The 25,279-nt window shown below is 32.0% G+C and overlaps 2 protein-coding genes across 2 annotated transcripts in view; one reads left to right on the forward strand and one right to left on the reverse strand.

Moving 5' to 3' along the window:
* LOC106467098 (nucleolar complex protein 4 homolog) overlaps nucleotides 1–11,813 on the reverse strand; it is a 36,442-nt gene extending 24,629 nt beyond the window's left edge. The window contains exon 1 of the mRNA XM_013927418.2: nucleotides 11,673–11,813. Coding sequence (XP_013782872.1) covers nucleotides 11,673–11,783 — 111 coding nt within the window. The 5' untranslated portion in view covers nucleotides 11,784–11,813. The remainder of the gene's footprint in view (nucleotides 1–11,672) is intronic.
* A 30-nt stretch (nucleotides 11,814–11,843) lies between these two features.
* The window catches only part of LOC106467099 (helicase domino-like), a 94,605-nt gene continuing 81,169 nt past the window's right edge, over nucleotides 11,844–25,279 (forward strand). The window contains exon 1 of the mRNA XM_022395218.1: nucleotides 11,844–12,067. The gene's annotated coding sequence lies outside the window, so the exon portion shown is untranslated. The remainder of the gene's footprint in view (nucleotides 12,068–25,279) is intronic.

Genomic DNA, 25,279 nt, shown 5'->3' on the forward strand with positions numbered 1-25,279 from the left:
CTGTTTGATCAGTTTTTTAAGTCATCCAAGCACTATGCTATTGGTAGTTGTAGAACAAATAGGATTTTAGTTTAACCACATAATAATTTCATTGGTTGGGCTACATTTCATGTATTGTGTTCAGTTTTGGACTTCTTATCTTAAAAAGAACACTGAATTGTTGGAAAAGGTTCAGACGAAGGCTATTAGGATGAAAAGTTTGTATTACGAGAACAAGTATCTCTGAAATTGTTCAAAAAAAGAATTTGATTGAAATATTTAAGATTGTTAAGAGAATTGATGCATAAAATATTCTTCCTTACTTAATGGTGAGAATTGCAGGACTAGGTGACACAAATATAAATTTTGGCAAGATAGGAGTCATCTCCAGTTGAGAGAGTTTTGGTTTTTATAATAGATTAGTTTGCCTCTGGCATGAGTTGCATTCAGTTGTGGTTATTGCAGTAACTTTAATTAAGTGAAGACTTGATAACTATTTAAATGTCTTTGAGTTGTCATTTTTAAAGTTTTGAGTAGTGGATGGGACAAAATGGATTGACCAACAGGCCCCTTTTGTCCTCAAATTTTGTTATTGTAGAATTACCAAAGATTTATTTTATATGTTGACTAGAATTACATTTTTACTTTAGATATTAATAATTTCTACATGTAAAAGTGGGTAAGTTAAATAAGACAAATAGTGGTATACCAAAGAGCTAGGCAATTAGCTCGATTAACCATGAGTATGAATTAGTGTCAGGTATAACAACTGATTAACCAATATTGCAATTAATGTCATAAAAATGTGATTATTACTACTTTTGATTATTCTAACTATCCAAGTCTGACATTGATTAGGTGAAGGTAATAAATTAATGAGTCAGATGAATTATTTATCAAATTCTACTAATCACCAGCTCGAATTCGCGGCCTCCCTTTTTTTATTGCAACCAAAACAAACTGCAACTCTGACCTCTTTCGACTTCTGTAAAATGAGCCATCTTACCACTCACCTCTTTGTATAATAAATTTTGTGCATTTCAAGCAGAAACAAAATTAATATGGCAATGTATGGTACTGTTCAAACAACCACGAGCCTCTATTGGATGGACTGAAAAAGTATTTCATCATCTGTTGTTTTGCTCACGTTACATCACACTCAGTAGCTTAAGCTACACGTATTCATTTAAATCAGCATTTTTACATGGTTACTTATCAAAAATTGAATTTTATAAAATGATGTCTACATTTATAATTTACTGATTTTCTGCCATATGTCAAATGTGCGCTAAGCCTATAACACTGCCCTACAAGATCACTAAGCTAAGCCTATAACACTGCCCTACAAGATCACTACTATATATATATATATATACACAAGTATGATGTTTTGAAATGTGTTTTATACTGATACTGATGCTACTAATTTATTCTTGTGAATTCTTCAGCTGATATAATGTTAAAATACTAAACAAAATAAATAAATGTGAAGCCCAATCTGTCATTCAATTTATCAAATGTCACCGAGTTATACCAGTTTTTGGGGAATTCACCTCTCATCGGGAACTCTGAGCAATTAGTGAGATTTAATAATTAAGTAATCTTTGGGCCCATTACTTATTTATTCTCAAGAGATCTGGATAGTTGTAATAATCGAAAGTAGTAAGTAGCAGAAACACTAATTTTGATTATTTGAACATTTCCATGTCATATTAAACAATTTAATTGTAATTCTATTTAATCAATTATTTTATGAGATTAATCGATGCCACCCCTTTCCAGAAAATTTTATATTTAAGGAAACAAAACGGTGCATTTCCTGGATGAAGTCAGTTAACCAACTACAATCCATTATAGAAAGCTGTTAATTCTAAAAAATATATCATTAAGATAGTAGTCAAAACATGAGATTTTTTACTAATGTGTGAGAATAGATCCAGTTTCACACTCGACGAATGAGTTGGAAACCTTGCTCTTATAACACACCAATGGGATGCGAACCATTAGAGTTTAGGGCTCCTTGTTCTATATGGCACTGAATTGAATTAGCACATTTTTCCTTTATTCTCACTAACTTAATTGTCCACAGCTACCAAAGTCTGAAAATAAATGTACATTGTTAAACATCACATACACCATGTTTGTGCGATATAGTCATATAAAGAAGTCTGACTGATACAAATGAAAAGCACTGGCTATAGTATATAATTAAACATCACTAGTAAAACATACATGTATTTATCAGTAAAACTAATAATTTTGTCAGGATCAATTTAACTACAAATTAGACCCAATGTAACAAAAAAAAAAAAAAAAGGAATTTTTTTTTTTTTAATTTCGTGCAAAGCTACATGAGGGCTATCTGCACCAGCCATCCCTAATTTAGCAGTGTAAGACTAGAAGGAAGGCAGCTAGTCATCACCACCTACCGCCAACTCTTTTACCAACGAATAGTGCGTTTGACCGTCATATTATAATGCCTCCATGGCCAAAAAGGTGAGTATGTTTGGTGTGATGGGGATTAGAGCTCGCAACCCTCAGATTACGAGTCTAGTGCTCTAACCACCTGGCCATGCCGGGCCTAAGAAAAAAAGAAAGAGTTGAAATAATTCCCTTAATTTTGACTTAATATAATGCCAGTCAACCTGAACAATTAAAATGAATAACAATAAAGTAACAATATTGATATTAATAACTACAATATATGCTCAGCCAGCCATGTGGACCAATCATAGTACCATTAATTATTCATATCTATATATATATCAAGACGAAATGTGTGTTCATTTCAACCCTACTTCCTCCGAGTCTATAGGGCCAATCTTAACCAAAATTTGTATGCAAACACTATGAACTATGGGGAATGTCTTAGAGCAGTCACAATTGAACTTAACTTTTTTTTTTTTTTGTAAAGCCTGTTGGTTAATTACTCCCAGCTTATTGAGTCAATCTCAAACAATCTTGGCAGGTTGATGCTTCAGACAATTTTGAATATTCTAAAGAGATTCAAGGTCAAAATATGAAAGTTGCTGGATTGTTTCTCAAACAACCAAGTTTTTTTCATGGTCGATGAGATGTAAGGTGTTCAAAATCTTTATTTGTAGGTAGATGGAAAGCAAACTGCAAACATTGTTTATGGAGAAGCTTTGTTATAATTTTAAAATAAAGTTCATGTTCAACTTATTACTTTGAAATATATGATTGCTGTTAAACTTACATTTTATTAAATAAGTTAAACATTCCCCGCCAGTTGACGGGTATTTCAGCTTATCGTTATTATATGTCATTGGCCACTCATCAACTCTTCAATATATGTTCTACTTAACTGAGATTACCTTTGCAAAAAAAAAGAACAGAAAGAAATCGAAACTGGTTCAATTTTTATTCAAGGTCAAAGTTCAAGGTTAACAATTATATTTTCAATGTTAAAGATTTTTCATAGACAATTAAAGTAGGCATATTTAGCTCTTTCACTACTGTCTCAGTAGATTACTCCAATCATGCGACCCCAAAGTGCCACATCAACTGGTCAGGGAACCAACTAGGAACAATGATGTTTAGATTTATTGTTAACTACCAATGGAGAAATGGTTGAGAGAGTGGAGAGCATGTGGGTGCAAGTGATCATTGCTCAATTAGGTTTGATGTTTTGTGGCATAGATTTTTATTACAAATCTCAGAAAAGCACATTTTGAAGGGATGAAACAAGAATTATCTATTGTAAACTGGCCAACTGGAGTTACCAATGAAATGTGGAAATTTTTAAATATTCAAGATAGACACGTTCCTTACAGAAAAAAAGGGATGTTTGCAAGTCACAGGTTGACTCACAAAGTATAAAGGTTAAAATTAAAGAAAAAGCATTATACATTTAAGATGCTGCTGTGATGGCAGTCAAAGAAGATTACAGAAGATCAAGAGAGTTAGTCAAACGGAATATTGGGCAATTGAAAAGGGTACATAACAAAAAAAGGTTGGCTGAAAATGCAAAAATTAACAGTAAAGTTTTATTTAGATACATTGAGGTTGAGCATGTTAGAATGGGCATAGGGCCCTTTGAGAGGTGATAAGACTCATTTCTGATGATTATTTCGTGGCTGGATCACCATTTCTTTTTCTTCAGTTTTTATTAAGTTTAAAGAATAATAAAGCTCCTAGACCAGATAATATTTCTCCAAAGGTTTTGAAGGAGGTTAAGGATTGAGTATGTGAGCCACTTGTTACTATTTTTTTGTAAGTCCTTGAATAGTGGACTGGTACCAGAAGATTGAATGATGGCTAAGGTTACTTTTCTTTTCAAGGGAGGTAATAAAAATTGTCCAGGTAATTATAGACCTATTAGTCTTACATCTGTGGTGGATAGTTAACATGGTTTTATGAGAGGAAACTCTTGCTTTGCAGATAAGAGCAGAGATGTGTTTTTGGTGTATCTGGATTCTCAGAAAACATACAATTAGGTCCCTCATAAAAGACTTGTTTAAAATTTATCTTTATAAGTGAGAGTAGGAGTGGATAAGTTGGCTCATTGAATAGAAAAGTGTCTGGATGGATGAAGGTAGAACGTTGTCATAGGAGGAGTTCCCTCAAACTAGATTAATGTCATGAGTGGGGTACCTCATGGCTCAATAATTAGGACCTTTGCTCACTTGGATTTAGATCAATGACAGGTGAAGGAATGGTCAATAAATTGCTTAAATGTGCTGATTATATTAAGGTCTTGGGTTCTGCTGGCTAGATGAGGATGCTGCTGTTTTACAAAAGGACTTAGATTATATGTTAGGTTAGGATAATTATAATTTTAGTGGAATAGCCTCAACAGTGTTATGGAAGAAAAGAACTTTGATTGATCATGCTGCATGCTGTTAGTGGTACTTACATAAAAATTGAAGACAAGTCTAAACAGTGTATAATTTCATTGTATTGGTCACTCATTAGGCCTCACACTCTCGGGCTCTTTACCATAAGAAGGACATTAAATCGTTGGAAAGAGTTCAAAGGAGGGCTACTAAGATGACACCTGTGATGGAAAGGTTGTCATACAAGGACAAGTTAACATCTCTGTAATGGTTTTCTCTTGATATATATATACATAAATAAAAAGAATTAAAAGATACGACAAGAGGACAGAAATAAAAATTTTGCCAGGATAAGATTCTTATCCAGCTAAGACAGTTTTATTTTTCTAACAGGGTGGTTAACCTTTGGATTGGCATCAGATGTGGAAGATTCAGTAAATTTAAGGAAAGTGCTGGCTTTGAAAGTGTTTTATTTTTAAAGGTTAGTTTAGCGAATGGGACCGTCTTGTTGGACTAAAAGATCCCTTGTTGTCCTTAAATGTGATGTAAAATTGATAAAAAGTTACACTTTACCAATTTAATCGAGGTCAAACCATAGCAGTTGTTGTCAAGCAGTTTGCTAATATAAACAGTATCTGAATCACTACTACATCTGTGACATCACAGGCAACCTGAAGAGCCCAGGTTTTGGGCAAAATATCTTGTCGGCACTGGATACAGCAGATATAATGTTGTTGATATTTTCACTCCAACAAGAATTGTATTGTATTGATTAACTTTCCATATTTGCCTGGTACAACACTCAGTGTAAATTATTTACTAAAACTAACTGGGTAAAATACCACAGAGGGGCCCTCTGCAGTAATTAGTGGCATTCACTGAAATATTTATGGTATTTGATTTTTTTTTTCCATGTTTTCACATGCGCTACAACCAAAAGTCAGAGTTTAGAAAAATTTGTTGGAAAAGCCGAAGAGATTCATACGAATCCCATAATCAAATTGATTGGTTCTTCAATGATGTCCTTTCACACTCACCCATGAAGATAAGAAAAGTATAAATAATACTTTTAAACCTATACTGCAGAGGTTTAGGAACTGACTGATTCCTTTCTTAAACTTTTGTAAGATGCTTGCTTCCAGTACTGCTGATAGCAAATCTTTCCATAAGCTGTTTTAGAAAAATAAAACTGTCATAACTGAATCTTAGCCCATCTTTTTCAAATTTTGTCCTGTTCTCTTCGATAAAAAGCATAAAGAAACTGGAGGCTTTTATTCTTTTGAGCTCCTGAATAATCTTGTAAACTTCCACAAGATCAGCTCTTACCCCTATCTTAATAAAACAACCCTTCCATCCTCAGAATAATCCTACAAAGTATTATTCCTCCCGTAAATGCATTCCATAAAGCCAATATCTTTTCTTTGATAAGGAGACAAAACGAGGCTTAACCAGTGTTTTGAATACAGGTAATTACCTATTTTGACTAGTAATTAGTATGTCTATCAATACACTGTAAATTTACTGCTATAGAGCTTCTGTTAGTGGACATCCATGTTATACATCCAGAATTGCCTTTGGATGGTGAAAATTGAATGTTTGGAAGTCCTTGGGACATTTATGATTTGATCATATGTGTCCATAGTCCTGACAGACCCTATTTTATTGCTGAGACCATAAAAATTTTTGCCATGGGCTAAAAAATGTAAATTGCCTTTCAAATTCTCGTAGTTCACTTGTAATGATTGCAAGCCACAAATCAATCATCTGCATGCTGATATATTGTATGTATTCAGAATACACAAGTAGCATTCATAATACTTCTTAGACGTGCCTCTAACAACCCTGCACACACACAGATAAACAAGACAAACAATAAATAGATGTCCAGTCCACACGACCTGGTTGAGAAGGCGCAATATGAAAAAGTTGCACAATTACAATATTTAACATATTGTGTTCCTCCAAGTGTTTTTCATCCACAATTCAGTTATTTTGTGATATTAGTTGGATGGAAGTCAAAATACATGAAAACTATGCACTTATTAATTTAAATGTGTGTTCTAGTGTTAATTTTTTTTATAGATTATTGGATATTATAAACAATACCTTAATATTTAGTGGTTATTTTGGTGTGCCATTAAGGAGTATAGAGAGATTATCTTCGGAGGCTTTACGAGGCACTGGCACATGCCCCAACTCTACTTGACGGTGAACCAAATCCACAGTTGGCGTCTTGAAAAATCAGAATAGAAAACCGTGATCGATATCATATTGAAATGCCGAAACTCCCCATGCCTATGGGCCCAAACCCTAAATCTTTTAAGCACCTAGTGATGCCTCTGATCATCTTAATAAGTTGAATTACCTTTTTTCATTTTGAGTGTGCTTAATGTTTAAGTCCAGCTTAAGCAACTACACTTCTCCAAGTTAAATACTGATAGAATGGTTTACATAATGAAATGTGTGCCATTTGCTTGAAAAACTTTGTTACAATTATATTAGTGTGATAATCTACAGTTAGCCAATTTGATAAGCTTATAGTTGATTGTTTGAAGAGCAACTTTGTTTGACTGAATAACCTTCTCCAAAAAATGCTTGCCTTAGAAATACGGATATTCGAGATAGTAAAGTACAAACTTTGAATGCACAAAAACAAGTTTTATCCTTCAACAGATTTATTTCAAAATGGTTAATTGGTGTAACAGCTTACTAATTCATGTATTGTATGTTGATGGTTTAAATTACTTCACATGTAGGTGGACTGATGTTTAGTTTTCACTCTTTAAATGGTTGCAGTGTGACTAAATGGATCGTTTTTTTTATTACTTTGCTTTTTCTTATCTTCTGCTAATATATCAAGTTGTGACCAACTCCAAAGATTAATGTTGAAATACACAATGCATAGTCTGATGAGGCTGTGGAAAATTCATGAATTAATAAGATTAATGTTGGAAAATATATTTGTTAAAAAATGTAGTTAACCATGAATTAATTTTAATTACTTTATAAAGAATAACTTGAAATTGTACACGTTTTCAAGTTCCACTAATAATTTGTTATTAACCCATTAACTGCAGATGACGGAAATATCTGTCAGTCGCACATATATAACTATAACTCCGTGCGAATGACGAAAATTACCGTTTTATTGTGATTGATGGCAACTCAGTTTTATCTGTGAGTCAGAAAACGACAACTGAGCTGCTCCTGCTGCAGTTAATGGGTTAACCTTGAAGTTATTTTGAAACTGTGTGAAAATTCTTGTGACTGAAAACAAACAAAAAAAAACACATTACATAATCAAAGACATGAGTTAAAACTTTGATATTTCATTTAAAGATATTAAAATATTAAACTTGTATCATAATTTTTAAGATTTCATTATGCATGATTAATTTCACGTACAATGTGAGCTTGTAACACTTCGCATGTCTTGGTAATAAGATACAATAATTCATTGTCTTGGTTTGGAAAGCTTATATATAAAAACAAAAAATACTAAGCCTAGGTTTTTGCTATGTGCTTAGGCTATCGACCAAAATCAATTCTAAAAAAGGAACAGATTTATATATTAAAAAGTTAGATAGGTCATCTTTCATATATAATAAACTTTGCAACATTCATTAATTAATTTTTCAAACAAGTCTACAATTTACTCAAATTACACAAGTAACAAAAACCAAATGTAGAATACAATATGATTATGTAACTAAATAAGTTTACCACTATAACTTGTATGAAACGACTGACATGGAACTGTTCGTTTAGGTGCTCAGAAAGTTTAATCTTCATTCAGTAAGTGAGACAATAAAACGCATTAATTTTAAACAAATTTTTCAACGACATGGATGGTTAAAAAGTGATAAGGTGACATAAGATATTATCTAAGAAAAATGGATTATTAGGAATAAATCACATAGTTAATTGGATTGTATGGTAGTTGGATGAGAGAAAGAAAAGATCGTTAAAATTATTCAATCACAATGGATCCCTTGCTAATAGTGAAGTGTCTCGGGGGGTGCCGTGCTTGGACTTTTGCAAGGCATATAGTGCCAGTGCTTTTGAGCTCCAGTTTTGAAGTGGCACGAGTAGAATGGTGACCCATCCCCTTCGACGGGATATGCCAGTCCATTGCAGGTTAACTCCCAGCTAACAGCTGGTACCCATACATTAATAATATTGATAGGAGTATAATTATCAAAGTTTGTGATGATATTAAACTTTTTTCTATCCGTATTGAGTTCTGAAGATGTTGTGGTATTACAGAAAATACAGATGTGACCAAACACATAAGTGTGATTGAAGAAAATGATCTTGGCATAGTGATAGATAATTCCAGCCACTGAAGAAGTACTCTGTTGCTTGCAGTAGCTAATGGAATATAAGGGTGTACTTAAAATCACATGATACAAGTCAAAGGAGGTACTTTTCCATTTTTACAAACCCCTAATTAGAATCAACTTGAAATACTGCATACAGCTTTAATCTACCTATCTGAGAAGCAATATTGAATTTATTGGAAAAGGTTCAGAGAAATGATATTAGGATGATTCCAGAGATGGAAGGGTTGGTTACTTTATAGAGATACATTACGATCTTTCAATTAATTTTATGCAGAGAATCAATAGGATGTAGGCTTCCCGTTTTTTGTGCGATATTCTGTAGATAATGCTATATAAAAACAAATTTCTCTTCAGCATTCATACCTAGAAATTGTCAGTCACTCTTGATTTTTGTCTTTACTTTCAAAATTCTAAAGCCTTTTTTCAAGTATTTGATTGAAGCACAACTTTTACAAAAAAAAAGACTATAATTTTCATTGGATGCCACATACAAATGAGGTAAACAGTCAAAATGTGTATATATATACATGGTGTTTTCACATCATATCAATCAGAGTTTAAAAAAAAGAAGCTTCCTTCTTTAGATTTCTTAACACATCTTTTGAGAAACTGGAATTCAGTGTTTTTTTTTTAATCTAACAGGACACAAAACTTAGAAAAGACAAGCTAAGCTCCAGTTAAGATATTGTTATAAAATAAGTTAACTACAGTTTTATTTTTCTATTGTGGCTAAAAATTTTAGGCGTGTAAAGAACAGCAATTCACTTCCTGTAACACCTGGTTAAGACAACTTTATAACAAGGTGACTGACTTGTGGCATGAGTTGCATATGGCAGTAGTGTAGAACAGCACTTTACAGGAGTTTGAGAGTGGAATCAATTATTTCCTGAAAAATAAAGGGGTGGGTTTAAATTTCTACTTTTCTCAAGGGTGGGTGTGTAGGTCTTGATGTTTGCATGTTATGTTAAAGCAGACAGTTGAAACGATATTCAATGTTAAAGGCCAATTAAATCTAAAGGCAGCCGAAGAAGTGATGATTTATATTGTTTGTAAGAAATAAATCATTTTCGAAAAATGTTAGGAACCAGTTCAGAATGAGTGGAGATTTTGGTTACCTTAAAAAGGAGCTCTGTTACAGTTGGTTGAAGATTTGCAGGAGTTTGGAATTACGGAAAGACGTTTGAGGTCATAGCAAATCCATCAGAAATTGTATGGATGTTTTTCTGTGGTATTTAATAGTAGTTTTTATTGATCAAAAGTACAAGCAATAGGGATAGAAATTTGGATGTAGTGATATGAGATAGGAAGAGTTTGGATTGTTGATCAGAATCTGATGTTTGTTCTGAAGACTAGCAGTTCATGGTTGAATAAGAAGGTTATGTGAAAGTCTGTTTACCAAGAAAATGTGACTTGACATAATTCAATACAGCAGTTTTACTAGATATGAATTTGGGGTTTACGACGTATTCTAGGGGAGGAAAATGAACTTAACAGACCAGTGGTTTTTAAACTGTGTGTCGTGGGAAGTTGCTAGGGGTTTTAGAGTTTCACCGAACAAATAATAATTAATATAAGAAACAATACAAAAAAATATTGCATGAGGCAGCAGGGGTGTTGTGCAAATCAAAGTAAGTAGGTTATTGTGTCATCGGTGAAAAATGTTTGGAAACCACTATAATGGAGGTTGAAGTGTACTAGACATATTAGGTTTTAGAATCTTTATTGCAAAATCTTTCAGTTATAAAGTAAAAATATCCAAAAAACAGGCCTTGTTGTCAGAAACATTCTATTTTATATGATCAGAGTTGACCACAATTTTAATAAAGTTAGTAATAATATCAGTTTTAATAAAACTTTTATGAGAAGTAATCAGATAAACAGCATGAACAGAAGGTTGTTTTAATTTTATCAGTTAAAATAAAGAGACCAATACAACACTGTCTATACAGACAACTGGTTTAGACTAGAGCTATTAGCATGGAAAAAAACAATGAAACATGAAAGGAAGAATACAGGTGAGATCATTAGAAGTAGCAAGTTTTACAAGAATAAAACTTTTCATTAGATGAAGTAATTTTCCACAAATTAACACCAGACTTCTGTTTGCTGATAAATATAAGATTTGAAGAACGTCTAGAGAGAAAGTAGTGATTCATGAATAATGAAAAGGGACCCATTATGGAAAAACGATATGAGTAGGCTAAAGGTAGTTAGACTTAGAAATAGAAATGAAAACAGTTACGGTTTTTTCAACTGATTTTTATAAAGTTATGGCGCTAAAAAGTCACAGACAGCGTTAGACACAAACATTAAAATTTTATGTGGTTTCTTCTTGTTTGAACAAAGCGGCTGAAAAATCGATGAATGACAATAAGCAACTTAGTTTAACTTGTAAAATTACATTAATATTGTTGTTAGTTAAGACTCGACTAAGGTTGAGTAATCACTCAGTAATACTAATAATGACATTCAAAATTATTAAGCAACTTAACCTAAGAATTAGTATATCATTTAAGAGTTTTAAATAACAATTATAGAAATAAGAATAATATACCATTAATGTGCTGTGTAATTCTATCAAAAAATTACAATTTTTCCGACTTGCTAGAAATGCATTAGCTTTGTCTTTGATCTCGTTGACAACCTTCTTTCTGGAAGAGGCCATTTTTCCCACATGTGACCTCAATCAACTAATCAAAAACGAGTTAAGTTAAACGCATGCGTTCTACGAAACTGCGTTTACTCCCGAGTCGGCCATTTTGAGACAGAAAGAGGGGAGAGATCATTGTTGATGTATGCTTATGTATTATCATCGAAATAATGTTTTAATTTCTCTGAAGATCTCTCAAAGTAATACAGATACACCAGGTTTAGAGTAGATATCTTGGATTGGAATATATTTATTTTTGATGGGTTTGAGTTTGCTGAAAGCATCGCCCTTCTTGTGAGGTAAGAATCGTAAAAACTTTCGACTGTATGTATGATGGCGGACTGCGCAGTTGCTTTCTTTGTCACGATTTGAGGACGGTGGAATCAAGTTGACGCCTTAGTGGCCTCGTGGTATGGTTGTATAGGGACTGAGTAGGCTCTTAGTGTTGTTAAGCCTAAATCGCACAATAATTCAGTTTTAACACTACCTTACGAGTCTAGGTAATGTAGAACTAGAGTAGAAGTTAGTCGTGAACTTTTTCATTAAACAAAAAAGTTAACACTGTCTAGACCTGCAATTTCAATTTTTCATTTAATATTATTTCCAAGTGCAGCTTGAAGTAAAAAGTAACGCAAATTTTAAAATTTGTAATGAAAGTTAATCATTATAATAATGGTGTGGCACTGTCACAGAGACTGGTAGTGGCAGTTCTCACTGTGTACTAATTATATGTGATACTGTAGTACTAGTAGTAGTAACTTATGCTGTAACGTACTGTTTGTTTGAGGTCGATTTCTAGTTGTGAGAAGAACTACAAAGTTGATAGTGTTGCCAGTGTCACATTTGGTTCGTTCTTCATAAAGAAATTAACACGTTAAGCCTAATGTTACTTAGATTAGAAACAATTTTGTTAAATAAAAGTAAAAGGAAATTACCTCCATTAACGACTGTTTGTTTCACAAACTATAAATATTCTTGGCTATTTCAAAGTGGTCATTTAAATGATGTTTGCAATTAAGTTACTTCTTCTTTTGTGTTTGGGTTTGCCAATGGGTGTAATGTTAGTTGTCAGTAATATTCCGCTTTAAATGCTAACAGCAGTTCATAATGTGTAAATATTTTGAATTGTGAAACCTATATGCTGGGTAAAAGGTAAAAGTGATACCCACATGTTTATGAAGTAGTTTTTTTTAGACATGTATTTCTAATTTCTATAAGTAGACTTGACAGTTGGTTATAAGCCCTTGTTTGAGCTGTAATGCAGACTTGAGCCCTGTTTTGAATTTCTTGTATAGTGTTTGCTTGTGTTCTCAAATGTATAGATTGTTCACTTTTGTGACAAAAAAGTTATTTGCTTACGTGCAAACAAATATTCAGATGTTGTTATACTCGTAGACCAGTCATGACATAGTGACGACAGAATAGTGCTAGTGTCAATTACCACTGCCTAATTATTTTGATATAACTGAAACTTCATTAATGAATTAAATTAAACTTCGTGATCAGGAGTACATTTTATTTATAGATTTTGAATAAATGTTGCCCTGTCAACATTAGTATTTCCAGTATTGTGTTATTAGTAAACTTGGACTGTATACTAAATATTCTTAATTTTAGCACGATTAAAACATAACAAACACTGACAATAGTGTAAAAGGGCACAAATTAAATGTTATTTTGTCACAGCCATCAAAATTGTTATGCCACAGAAATCCATCGTCTAGAAATTGTATCCATTTATTGCTTTTCTTTCTCTTTTTCTCGTCAAATACAATGTTAATAACAAAAACCAACATTATGATGGCTAATTTTGTCTGATGGCTTTCCTCTTTCATCCAAATGTGGCTACATGGTTGAAATGTAGTTTAGTAGATTAGACATAGAAATAGATTTGGACCTAAGTGGTCACAACCATAAATATCAAACAGGCTACATGTGGACACGCAATATTTTTAAAATCTGTAGAACTATTCACTGATGGTAAGCTAAACATTTGGAGAAAGCTTGACTGGGAAATAATGTTTTCTTTTTTAAGTGGGTTCCTCATCATCATATTTAATGGGAGGCCATGCTTCTGCCGTAACAAAGATGGTAAAAATAAAGCATTATGTAGGTTACACCTTGACTTTTCAGGTCATGATCACTACTAATACGTTCTTTATCTAGACCTTCACAAACTGACATCAGGTCTCTTGCATTGTTCTATTGCTAGGTGTGGCTGTAATTTAAAGAACTGTAGACTATCGTGCACCTGTTTTCTAGATCTTCAATTTAAGTTCAAACATTTACATGTAATAGAATCGAGTGATTCACAAAATTTGTTTTAATGGAATATAATCGAATCTGCTGTGTATATATAGATTATAAGGTGTATAGGCTGAATTAAATTTTAATTCAAATAGAAAATGGTTTCTTTATTTATGTAGAGTGCTTTTATGCACAATTAGTACTGAGTATAAAAGTAGATCTTTCTAAAAACAAAAGATACAATGTACTTAAACGTCTAGAAGAAGAATGGAACAAAAGTGTTCATACAAGAAAGTAGGTTCCAGTATATACAATGTATTAAAAGCTAAATTCTAAAGTTTACTGGAAGTGATGTAGATTTTAAAATATCGAATCGGAGCCCAGCTAACGAATTGAACCTTAAAGCTTTGTAGGGACCTATTATGCACTGAGCCAATTTGATTATTTTCAAGCTTCTGTTTGAAACTTACCATTTTAAAGTACATTATATAGCTAAGCAGGTTTTTCTTTCACATTTTTTTCAAATTTGAGTATTTGTGAAATTAAAACTTACGTTTAGGATTTACAGAAATAATTTTTGCATTGTTTACTTACGTGATTCATGTCGCATGTTAGATAATAGTAGTTTATTTGTATTATTCATTTTTTAAGTCTGCCAAAATTTTCTAATGATACCAGTTGTACGTTGCTAATTTGATTAATAGTTGAAAACTTAATCATCTCTTTTAACAGAAAAAAACTGAATACAGTCTCAACACATCATGCAGTCCATTTAATGTAGACTCTAGCACAACGGTATTATAAAAATAAATTTCTATAGCATCAAGTTCTGTGTGTGTGTGTCTGTCTGTTGTCTCTGAATCATTTTATCAAAATAGTTGTGAATAATTGTGATTTTTTAAAAGTATAAAACAGAGAAAATGTTATTTCATAACATTACCAAACTACAGTTTGTATACCATTTATGCTTAAAAGGCATAGTATTTGCTTTCAACTTGGGCTCTGACATAAAACCTGTTTGAGGAGCTTATAGTGCTCCTTGTCTACCTAGTTGGGGAAATAAGGGTTTATTTCCCGGTTTGTTATCACCAAAATCTGGCAACCCTAGGTAAGTACTGATTTGCATAACTTATTGATGACATCACCAAAACTACAAGTCTGATATCTATCCAATTGAGTATTTTTATTTTACAAGTAATCCATCTGAGTGAAATATAACATTTACATTTAAAAATGTTAGGTAGAACAGTAAACACATTTGTATATTGTAAGTAAAATTTAATATTGTACGTTGTTTATGTACACATCTGATGCTACATGTGATACTTGTAAGCTAGATACAGTAAGCTTGCCTTGCAAGAACACTGTGCATACAAGAGGATGCAAGTTAACTGGTTTTGTAACCACCATAAAACTATAGATACTATAACTGAATATAGTGAGTGTATCTTTGCAAAATTTGTTAGCTTTTAACGAAAAAATACAGGTATGTCGGATAAAAATTAATAACCTCTAATATGAATAGCAAAAGTTTTGAAGGTAAATTTGGTATTTTAACTTTTTTTTTCCTTTCCTAACCAGAACTGGGTGATTAACTGTCAGAACAGGCTCAGTTGACTTGACTGACCATGTGACCTCTTTGTACTCGTATAGTCTTTATAGATTTGATACCACAAACTTTTAATATAGTATGTATTTGTCAGTCTTTCAGTAAACATACAACTCTTTAACATATTTTTTGTGAAAAATTTTAAATAAACTAAAAAAAGATCTGTCTGTGAATACATCAAGTATTTGTTTTGAATAGTTCGTGTGCAAAGTGATTTTCATGTTAAGATTAAAAATACTTCATCTCAGATTTCATTTGTGTAATCTCTAAAACCTCCTACATGCATTTCAAATGTTTGTTTTCAGTGAAACTCTATTTTATCTGTTATTTTCTTTACCCTAACTATACGACATTGGTCAATTTGACCGACTTTGTAACCACCAGTACTTTTTCTTTCTAGTATGATTTCAAATTGTAACATGAAACTACATTTGTTTATCCTAACTAGCTTTAAACTCGTAACAGTGAACATCTATTTATAATTAAATTTTATTGCCCTTTTAACTATGTCTAACTATCATTCACGCCATTATAACTTGTAAATCACTTGGGGAACATGGAGCTGCGCAGTGCGTGCTTCATGAAACATTTTTGTTATATTATTATTATTTTTACCTAATCTAACCTAAAGAAATCCCTGTTTTTACATTTTAGTTACTTTTATAATAATAATAAAGAATAACATAAAAAAACAAGAAATAAAGTACTTACTCTAATCTTTTTTCTTGCTGTTGATTGTTGATGACACTTAACCCTACTTTTTATACTAATTATTTAGTAATGCACTAAATAATTTTTATTTATTTGAATAATGCACCAAAGAACATAGGCTAATAACATGCAAAAAAGACAGTTTCCCCAAACTCTCAATTTTTTTGGTTGTCTATGCAAAAAGAAACATTACAAATTCATCCAACGTAGTCATTGTCTTTCCCATGTGAACAAAGCTTGTACTAACAGTGAAATTGACAATTTTACGTTTAGATAACAATGATATGTCATTTGATAGATGAAAACCTTGGCTTTCTATTGGTTACAGATAATATATATTTAAATACAAGAGAGAACTATTAACAAATCCTGAAAGAGAGGATGTGACAGGTGGGTGTAGCAAGAGGAGTCTGATTTTCTATCTAATAGCTCTGTAACCAAACAAAAGTGAAGGCTATAAAAATTATGGTTTCTCTGTGCAGTGACGATTTTTTTAGTGAGTAATTTATGTTTCATTTCATACTTATTGGAGGGGTGGTGGATAAAATAGGGAAGAGGAGAATGTGTGTCATACTAGGGGAAATTCAGGATTTTTATAAATATTGCCTTATAAAATTAAAAACTTAAAATATAAATTATATAGCTAAGATTTTATGCTATACTAATTGATGTAACTTAAACAAAAAGTAATTTAATAACATTTTGAATGTAAGTCACTAAAACCTCATGATGTGCAGTAAAGGATGCCCATTGGGATAGGTTAAATGTGATCATAAAGAGTAGCGGCACATAAAATGATTGATTAATTGAAATTGATTAAATCAATTACTGTCAAGAAAACAAGTTATTGAACTTAGTATTACTGATTACAGAAACTGTTTTAGATTATTCAGTAATTATTCATTATTAATTATTATTTAAGTAATTAAAATTTTTTCCATTATAATTTCTCTATTATTTTCCATTAAATCCAGGTTGTTCAGTTTAATCTATTAGTGTTGCTACTCACAAAAGTAATCAACTAATTGAAATATTTTCCAATTAACACTGTTTTCTAATCAAATCTTGTGATAATAATAGATCGGTTGAATGTAATCATTTAATGAGCCAATGGTTATGAAATTGGACTAGTTGCTAAACCGTAACACCAACAGTAGCTGAGTAATCAAGGTACACATGAAAAAAACAACAAATATTACCTTTTTTTCCTCTACGGATACATTGTTTCATGCTACTCTTCACTAAATGCTAATCACAGTTTCAGCTGTGCACTTTTTCACAGCAATTTAAGTGTTGCCTGGCTTGTACCACATAAGCAGCTTATTCTTCTGTGAAAGTTAAAACATCATAGTGGAAATATGTAAGTGGATTCTCTTACACCAACGTCCTGTGCAGTATTAAACTGTGCACTCAGATTTTTAGTTAAACATGTTTCCTTGAAGTTCTTTGTGCCAAAAAAACTAATGTACCTTTCAAATATATGCATTTTAGAACACAAAAAAGTATCAGTCGCTGGAACAGAATGTTCCCAAACAACTATAAACGACTTTCAAATTAAGCTATAAATAGGGTAAAAGTATTGTCATTGCTTTGAGCAACAACTCCGCTTACACACACATCAATCACTTTCAAGCTAACATCTGTTGCCTCTGAATTGAAAAGGATAGCTGCAAACTTGAAATACAAAAAAAAGTTTTTTTTTTGGTTATACACCTGCATCAAATAATAACATGTAGTTTTGAAAACTGCTGTATTAAAGATGGGTGGGTGGGGCTTTTTCAGAGGGTTGGAATGTTAAAATTGTACATTTGACCTTGTCATTATTAATAGCTTGTAATCACATATTGTATAAGCTATACTGAAGTTATACAAACTAAAAGGGAGAATTGAGTGGATACAGAAATCTCGTGACAATATAAGTGAAATTAAAAATATTTTTTTGATACTTTCTTCTGAAATTAAGAATGTTAATGTAAAACTTTGAATTATTAATTTTATTCTGATCCCAAGTTTATTGACATGTATATTAATAATAGTGTTTAATTAAACTTTGAATGAAAGTGTTAAAGGAACTACATCCAACTATAGTTAAACACAGGTATTTAATAGTTGCTATTACATGCAGGTTAACGATCATGTTCTTTTTAACATAGAATTGTTGAATAATTAAAAATAAATACACACATTATCAGTTTAATTACAAAATAAATATGGCTTCAACTATAACAAAAAATCTACAAGAGGGTGTCAATATCACATTCTTTGAACATTGATTAGTTAAACATATGCCTTGAGGAGTGGGGTGGGGCAGGGAGATAGTTATACAGGTGCTCTTTTTTTCAACATTAAAGTTATTAGTGTTAATGTAAATATTTTACGTTTCATAATTTGTATACTACAACACTTCTCATAGGTCTTGTGCACTAGGTACAAGGTATAATTTACTGTAGCGGTGCAATAGTAAAGTGTAACCATGTGTATTTCACCATAATGGACTGCTCCAGTATAGTGAAGAAGTTGCTATGTATGATATTTTGGTGGTGTTTTATTTATTTTTATTTAAAGAATGTGTTTTGATAAAGATATTAAACAAACCAGAATATAAAAAAAATTTCCATGCTAGTGACATTTAATGTGTTGTTAATATTCATATAGTTTCTGTTAACTCTTTTATGGGAGTGTACCCATGTAGCTTCTTGTGTAACCAAAAAAACGAGTATAGAAAATACTTTTTTCATCTCATAGGTTTAAAATTTTATTTGCACAACCCCTAGAACCTCCAAAGTGAATATTAAAAGTTTTTTTTTAAATTTAATTTAAATATTTACATATTTTCTTTCACGTTCTCTGTGATATTACTAACTGTAGCTTTTATCGTTAACTTTTACCATATGGTCTATAGTACATAACAATGAAATGTATAAAATTAAGACCTAGGAAATATGAACGTACCTTTTAATATTTGGTAAACAATCTTGAAACATCTTTTTTTGCATGTCTTTTCATTTTCACATACAACTTATTGTTCTTTCCTGTCCTTTAGCTCTGTTATTTATTGCAACACACGACAATGGGTATCCTCGACCAATATTACCGTTTAGTGTGCAAAGAAACTTCATCCCTCGGCAGAACGTGGTGGCATTTGTGTATTACATATCTCTTAGGAACCGAGCAGGCATTTGCTTATATATAAAAAAAAAAAATTATTAAACCTTTCAAATATGCATTATAATACATAAGTATCATGTAACGTAAAATATAAAACTAAAACCTAAATACAATGTAACTGTATATCTAACTAATGTATTGTTGAAAAATAATGCTAAGGTGGTGAAGAGAGAGCAGCAACAATGCTAAGAGCAGTTTGACTAGTTCTCTGTATAATTCTTCGCACCAATTTTAAAATAACAATTAAGAGAACGTACTTCAAACAGTGATATTTCTATTGGTTAAAATCATCAAGCTCAAATAAGTATAATTGACTAAGAAGTCGCAACTCAATAGTAGAAAGTGGGCATGGCATTTGTCAAGTGTTTAGAGAAATATATTTCACCTTTCTCCGAACGTACCCTATGGAACTTGACAGAAGAATGTGTAAACACATCAATTAACCTGGATTCTTTCTATATGTAGAAGGTCATTGTGAGTCCAGAACTGATCCTAAAACAAGAACACAAATTTGACATTTTGACCTTACAGATCACAAAGGAATATAACAAAACTTTTACGAATTTTTCTTTGAGGTTTCTTTTAAAATAAAGGAATTAAAACTTTGAACTACAATGTAAATTTTAAGGCTGATTTCATTGACAAACACTGATCATAAAATAGCTTAATTTGAATGTTACTTGATGAACCTTCAAATGTTTTAGAAGTATAAATTTCTGACTAGTAAACAAACTTTTGAACACAGAGTTAGTAAAGATAAGCAATATGATTTACAAGTTAATAGTCAACACAAGCCAAAGAAACCCTGTATTTACAATGGTTTGGGCCAAGGAATTCAAAATGCATAGAATGAAAATACAAGATCTTGACTTACTGTTAGAGTACACTCCCATTTATAGTGGTTGTAAACAACAATGTTGTTTTATCTAGTCATTGAGATAGTTGAAACCACATTCTGAGAACCTCCGAGGTAGGCTATTATTAAAGATTAAGCTCAAAGCTGTACAACAAAGTTTGTTTTCTTGCATCTGTATGACCAGCAACAAAAAAGGATGTCTAGGAAATCCTTTATCATATGTACCAATAGTAAATAAGACCTTCCAAAACAATAGCTATATTGATTAATTGCTCTTTAACCAAACAGAAACAAGTTTCACATGTGGATGCAAACAATAAAATGTTTCCAACTTTAATGAGTAGTGATACATCGGAGTTACTTGTGTGAAAGTAAATATAAATATTAAAGGTACTTACAATATTGTAATATTGCTTTAACATAGTAGTTACATCATCTTTGAAATTTGTCTAATTGACCTGGCTGATGATGTTGGTAATACGAACAACTTATGACAGTCTTTAAAAGTGGGTTCATATTTTGGGAGTTTGTGTGGGTTTGGCACAGTATTTAAATATTGTATATTAGTTGCTTGACAAACAATTTTGAGTGCAAATAGTAACATTTGTGACATTATTATGTTTATGGAAGATGCAAAGATCTGTTGCATATTTACTTGTTTGAACATGTGTGAAGATACTTTAATTGAATTGAATTTCCGTTCTGTTTTATATATATATATATTGAATTGGGGTTTCTCAAATTGAACTGTGACCTTTATGGTGTTGCAAAGAATGATAATATTATTTTTATTTATATATATATACAATAAATTGAAACTTGCCTAAATCTCAAATTAAACCAAAAAGATCTTGTATTGGTCTGAAACGTTCGTATAAGAAACTGTGGTATTACACATTGTACCCTGATCTAGCTTTATGGTTCATTTTGTAAATCATGTTTTTTGTTGTGTAAAATATGTTTTTGTGCTTCACAGACAACAGGCAAATAATGTAACAACTTTGTTCAGCCAGATAGCCATGGCTGTTATACATTAATTGTTTTAATCAGTCTGGTACTGTAGTGGAGGTATGAATATAGGGTCCATGTGGTTACTGACAGAAAGAAGTTTATGATAAGTTTTTAGGAAAGTCTGTTTTTTGTCCTGACTTTAGATATCACTTTAACACAAAGATACTAAACTGCTTTGGGTTATAGGGTTTTGTATCTTTATTTAATACCAGTTATTCTGACATGGTATCCCAAAATCTCTTAATTGGTTTCATCACCACTGTGACTAAGAAACAGATTTATAAGTCCAAATTTAACAACAAAGAACATATTGTACGTATTACATGCACATTTTAGTATTAGTATAACACGAAAGGCCCTGTAATTGTACAATTGTAGTGATGATGTACACTTTCCTTAAGTTGGCTGTAAAAACTGACCAATCCAGATTGAAGAAGGGTGTGGCATTAAGCAGCCAAGATGTTGAGGCTACTTTAGCAAACATTTCATGCTCACAGGATGTTTACTTTTATCCATACTTATTCCCCCCACATACCTTTACTGTTTTTTTTTTACTTCAGAAGAAGAATAGCCAACTATTTGAAAGTATTAGTTTCTGGATCTTTATGCTAATTTTTCATCACGAGTACTTTTTCTAGCAATGTTTCGACATGTCAAGTACTTCTGAAACAAACTTGATAGATCTGAATGCATTTTGCTTGATATCAAATTTAGGGGTTATCATACAGTACTATACTATTGGTTGGATGATTATTACTGTCTTTGATAATTTCTTATTTAGTAATCAAAATTGTGATTAAAGCAGTGTCACAAATATAATCAGTCAAAACTAGTATTTTCAATTATTACTGTTTTTTATTATAAAACTGTTCATTAATCGAAATGTTTCTTCAGCCTTAATTTGTTCAGTACTCATGAGATAATCAATGAATTGAAATTAGGGTTTGTGATTATTACTATTTTTGATTATTCCAACTATCAAATTCATCAAAATATTGCCCTTTGTGTTTGTTATAAGTGTTAAAATTTAAAAGCTTAGGACCAGCATGGCCTGGTGGTTGAGGGGTTGTCTTGTGACACGGGGATTATGGATTTGGTTCTCATTACACTAAATTTGCTTAATCTTTTAACTATGGAAATGTTACATTTGTCTGTTTGCTTTTTTGAGTTATGGCAAAGCTACTAATGCTGTCTGCCACTGTCACAGCACCCATATCAATTGTAAATTTACTGTTGTTTTTTTTACATTGTTCCATTTCTTATTTGCATAACTTTAATCTATTCTTTTGTGTTAATAAACCATAAATTTACTTTTTTCATCATTGTGTATTTGTGATGTTTGTAACTCCACACCTCTTACAGTGCTCCCTGGTTATATTAGGGAAGGTGCTGTGGCCCACGTTGTAAGACTTCACTTGGCATAACTAAGGAAGTGGTTGTATTATCCAGTACATAGAACTTTTTTTTTGAATTTCTAAAATTTTCTTTAATTTTTACAAACAATAAAATACAAAAAAGTATGTATTGACATCAATATAAAGTCAGTACATGGAATTTGTCTACTTGAACCATTTCTTCCAAAAAAAAAAGTTGGTAATTTTTTGTTTTTTACCAGAAAAGTTTTTCTGCAAAATAATTTTTTCAGAGATGCTAACAGCAATTGTTTCACTGGCTCAATTTCCTGTTGTGTGTGTATTCACGTCATCATAGTTTCTAAGCTGCTTAGTGCTTCCTCTAGCACTAGGCAGATTGGCAGGATCCTCATCTTGACCCTCCAATTTTTGGTCACTTTCTTTGTACCCTTTCTTCTTGATGGCACTTTCAACAATGTTTTCATCGGTTGATTTTTCAGTATCAACCCATTGTTTGATCACATTCTCCGTGAATTCTTGCTGCCCAAAGATGACAATGTTTTTGCCATTGCAGTAGGCCTATTTTCCACCTTTTATTATTCTGTTCTTGAATCACCTTCTGTTTTGTTCATGAAAAACATTTTCCCCAGCAATTTTGTATGGTATCCTTTGAATTAAATTTTCTTGTAAGACCAACTTTGTATGCCACTTCCTTCAAAGTTAGCTGTTTTAGAAATTCAAAAACAGCATTTTTTTTGTACACAACAAATTTAACAGTAATTCCCATCTGTAGCTTACTTTAAAAGCATGAATGATTCCTTAATCAAGGGGCTAGATTAGGGCTGTGGTATTTTTTAGGAGATACAGAATCTTTATCTTTCCATCTTTGGACATGAGGGTGACAGAAGGTGGGTGAGTCGTACATCTATCTAAAAGCAGCAATGCCTTCAGTTCCAGGTTGTTGTTTTTTTCAAATTCTAGTGCACTGATGGAACAAAACTCGTACAACCATGTCAAAAATATGTTTACTCTCATCCAGGCATTTGAGCTGCTTATGAATTCTATAGGAAGTTTTTTAGTTTTACAGGTGTGAAGACTCTTACCTTTCCTGATATACAAAGTGGTAGCTTATTTATTCCGTTTGGTTTGAACAAAACAAAAACATGACTCTGTCCTTATTTAATTTCAAGCCTGCTTTGTTTGAAACTGATTTCAGGTCTAAAGATTTGGTAGGTAGCATCCTATTATAAAACAAAGCAGATTATTGTAGTTGTACATCTGCTTATCATAGTAACCTTCCCTTTCAATGACAGATTGAAATATCTTAAGAAACTGTAGAGCATTTATAATATCACATGATTTTGACTTGCCATCTATTGTTATTTCCCCTATATCATGACATTTTTGCCAGTGCCAAAGCCATCCATCTATCAGTGGCACAAAATTTACCTTCTTAGGTCGTGAAATATTTCTGAGCTTACATCTTCAAAGCAGGTTCTGACACTGGTGAACTTCAGCTACAATTCTGAACAAACCACGTGTATAAACAGTTATCCTCTGTCTCATTCTTGAATAGACTTGTCTTCTTCCTTTTCAGTCTTGGAGTTTTGTCTAACTTGTCTGAAAATGAATGTAGCCTTCCTTCTGTTATACATCCAAAATACTCAACTCTCTTTGAATTTGTGCTTTTAAAACCCCTCTTTTTAATTGTTCAGTAATTGTTAATTTTTCCTTAATGGTGTATGACTTGCTCTTATTTAGGTTCACCATTACTCGTTAAAAAAATCTGATATAATAATGCAGGACAGTTCTACATCTGTAGACCTTGCACAGTGATCAGATAACCACAATACAAAGAGGCCACTAAAGACACACAGTGGAGGGTTCCTCATTGGGCAAGTCCAATGTAAAAAGTAGGGGGAGGAAGAAAGACACATGGCATAAGCAATGGTGTTATAACTGGGTGCACTTTACTTGAAGGCCATGTCTGAAACCCACAATGTTTCCTTCACAAAAGAAACACTTGTGAAGCAGTATTCTTTAATTACTTAGTCATGCCATCCTGTTATCTGTGTGATAGATTTCAAATCTAAATGCAATAATCCATTTTCAGTAAGCAATAACAAGCTCAATAAATTGAATATTAATAGTTTCATTACGGTGAAACAAAAACACAACATATCAAGTTACTTCTACATTGTACCAGATATCATACAGAATAATAATATATAATATAATAATAAAACATGCACCATGAACAATTATGTATAAACAGGTTGTAATTGAAGTAAAGCCTAAAGGGAAAAAAAAATGCATTTCAACCTGAAAAAAACACCCACTACCTTTTAGATCGTTATATGAGCCACTTTGCCACCGTTAAAAAATGTAAAAATTTTAAATTTTGTCTTGAGAAAACAATAAAATGTTAAATTTATACCTTTGCAAGGTCTACAGATGTAGAACTGTCCTGCATCATATACCTTTTAGATCATATCTCCACTATCTCTTGACCGATTTGGCCTCGGAGGTCAAACTCTTTCGGATGATGTATTTGACC

This window comes from Limulus polyphemus, unplaced genomic scaffold (genome assembly GCF_000517525.1).
Source record: "Limulus polyphemus unplaced genomic scaffold, Limulus_polyphemus-2.1.2 Scaffold2488, whole genome shotgun sequence".
Taxonomy (NCBI): domain Eukaryota; kingdom Metazoa; phylum Arthropoda; class Merostomata; order Xiphosura; family Limulidae; genus Limulus; species Limulus polyphemus.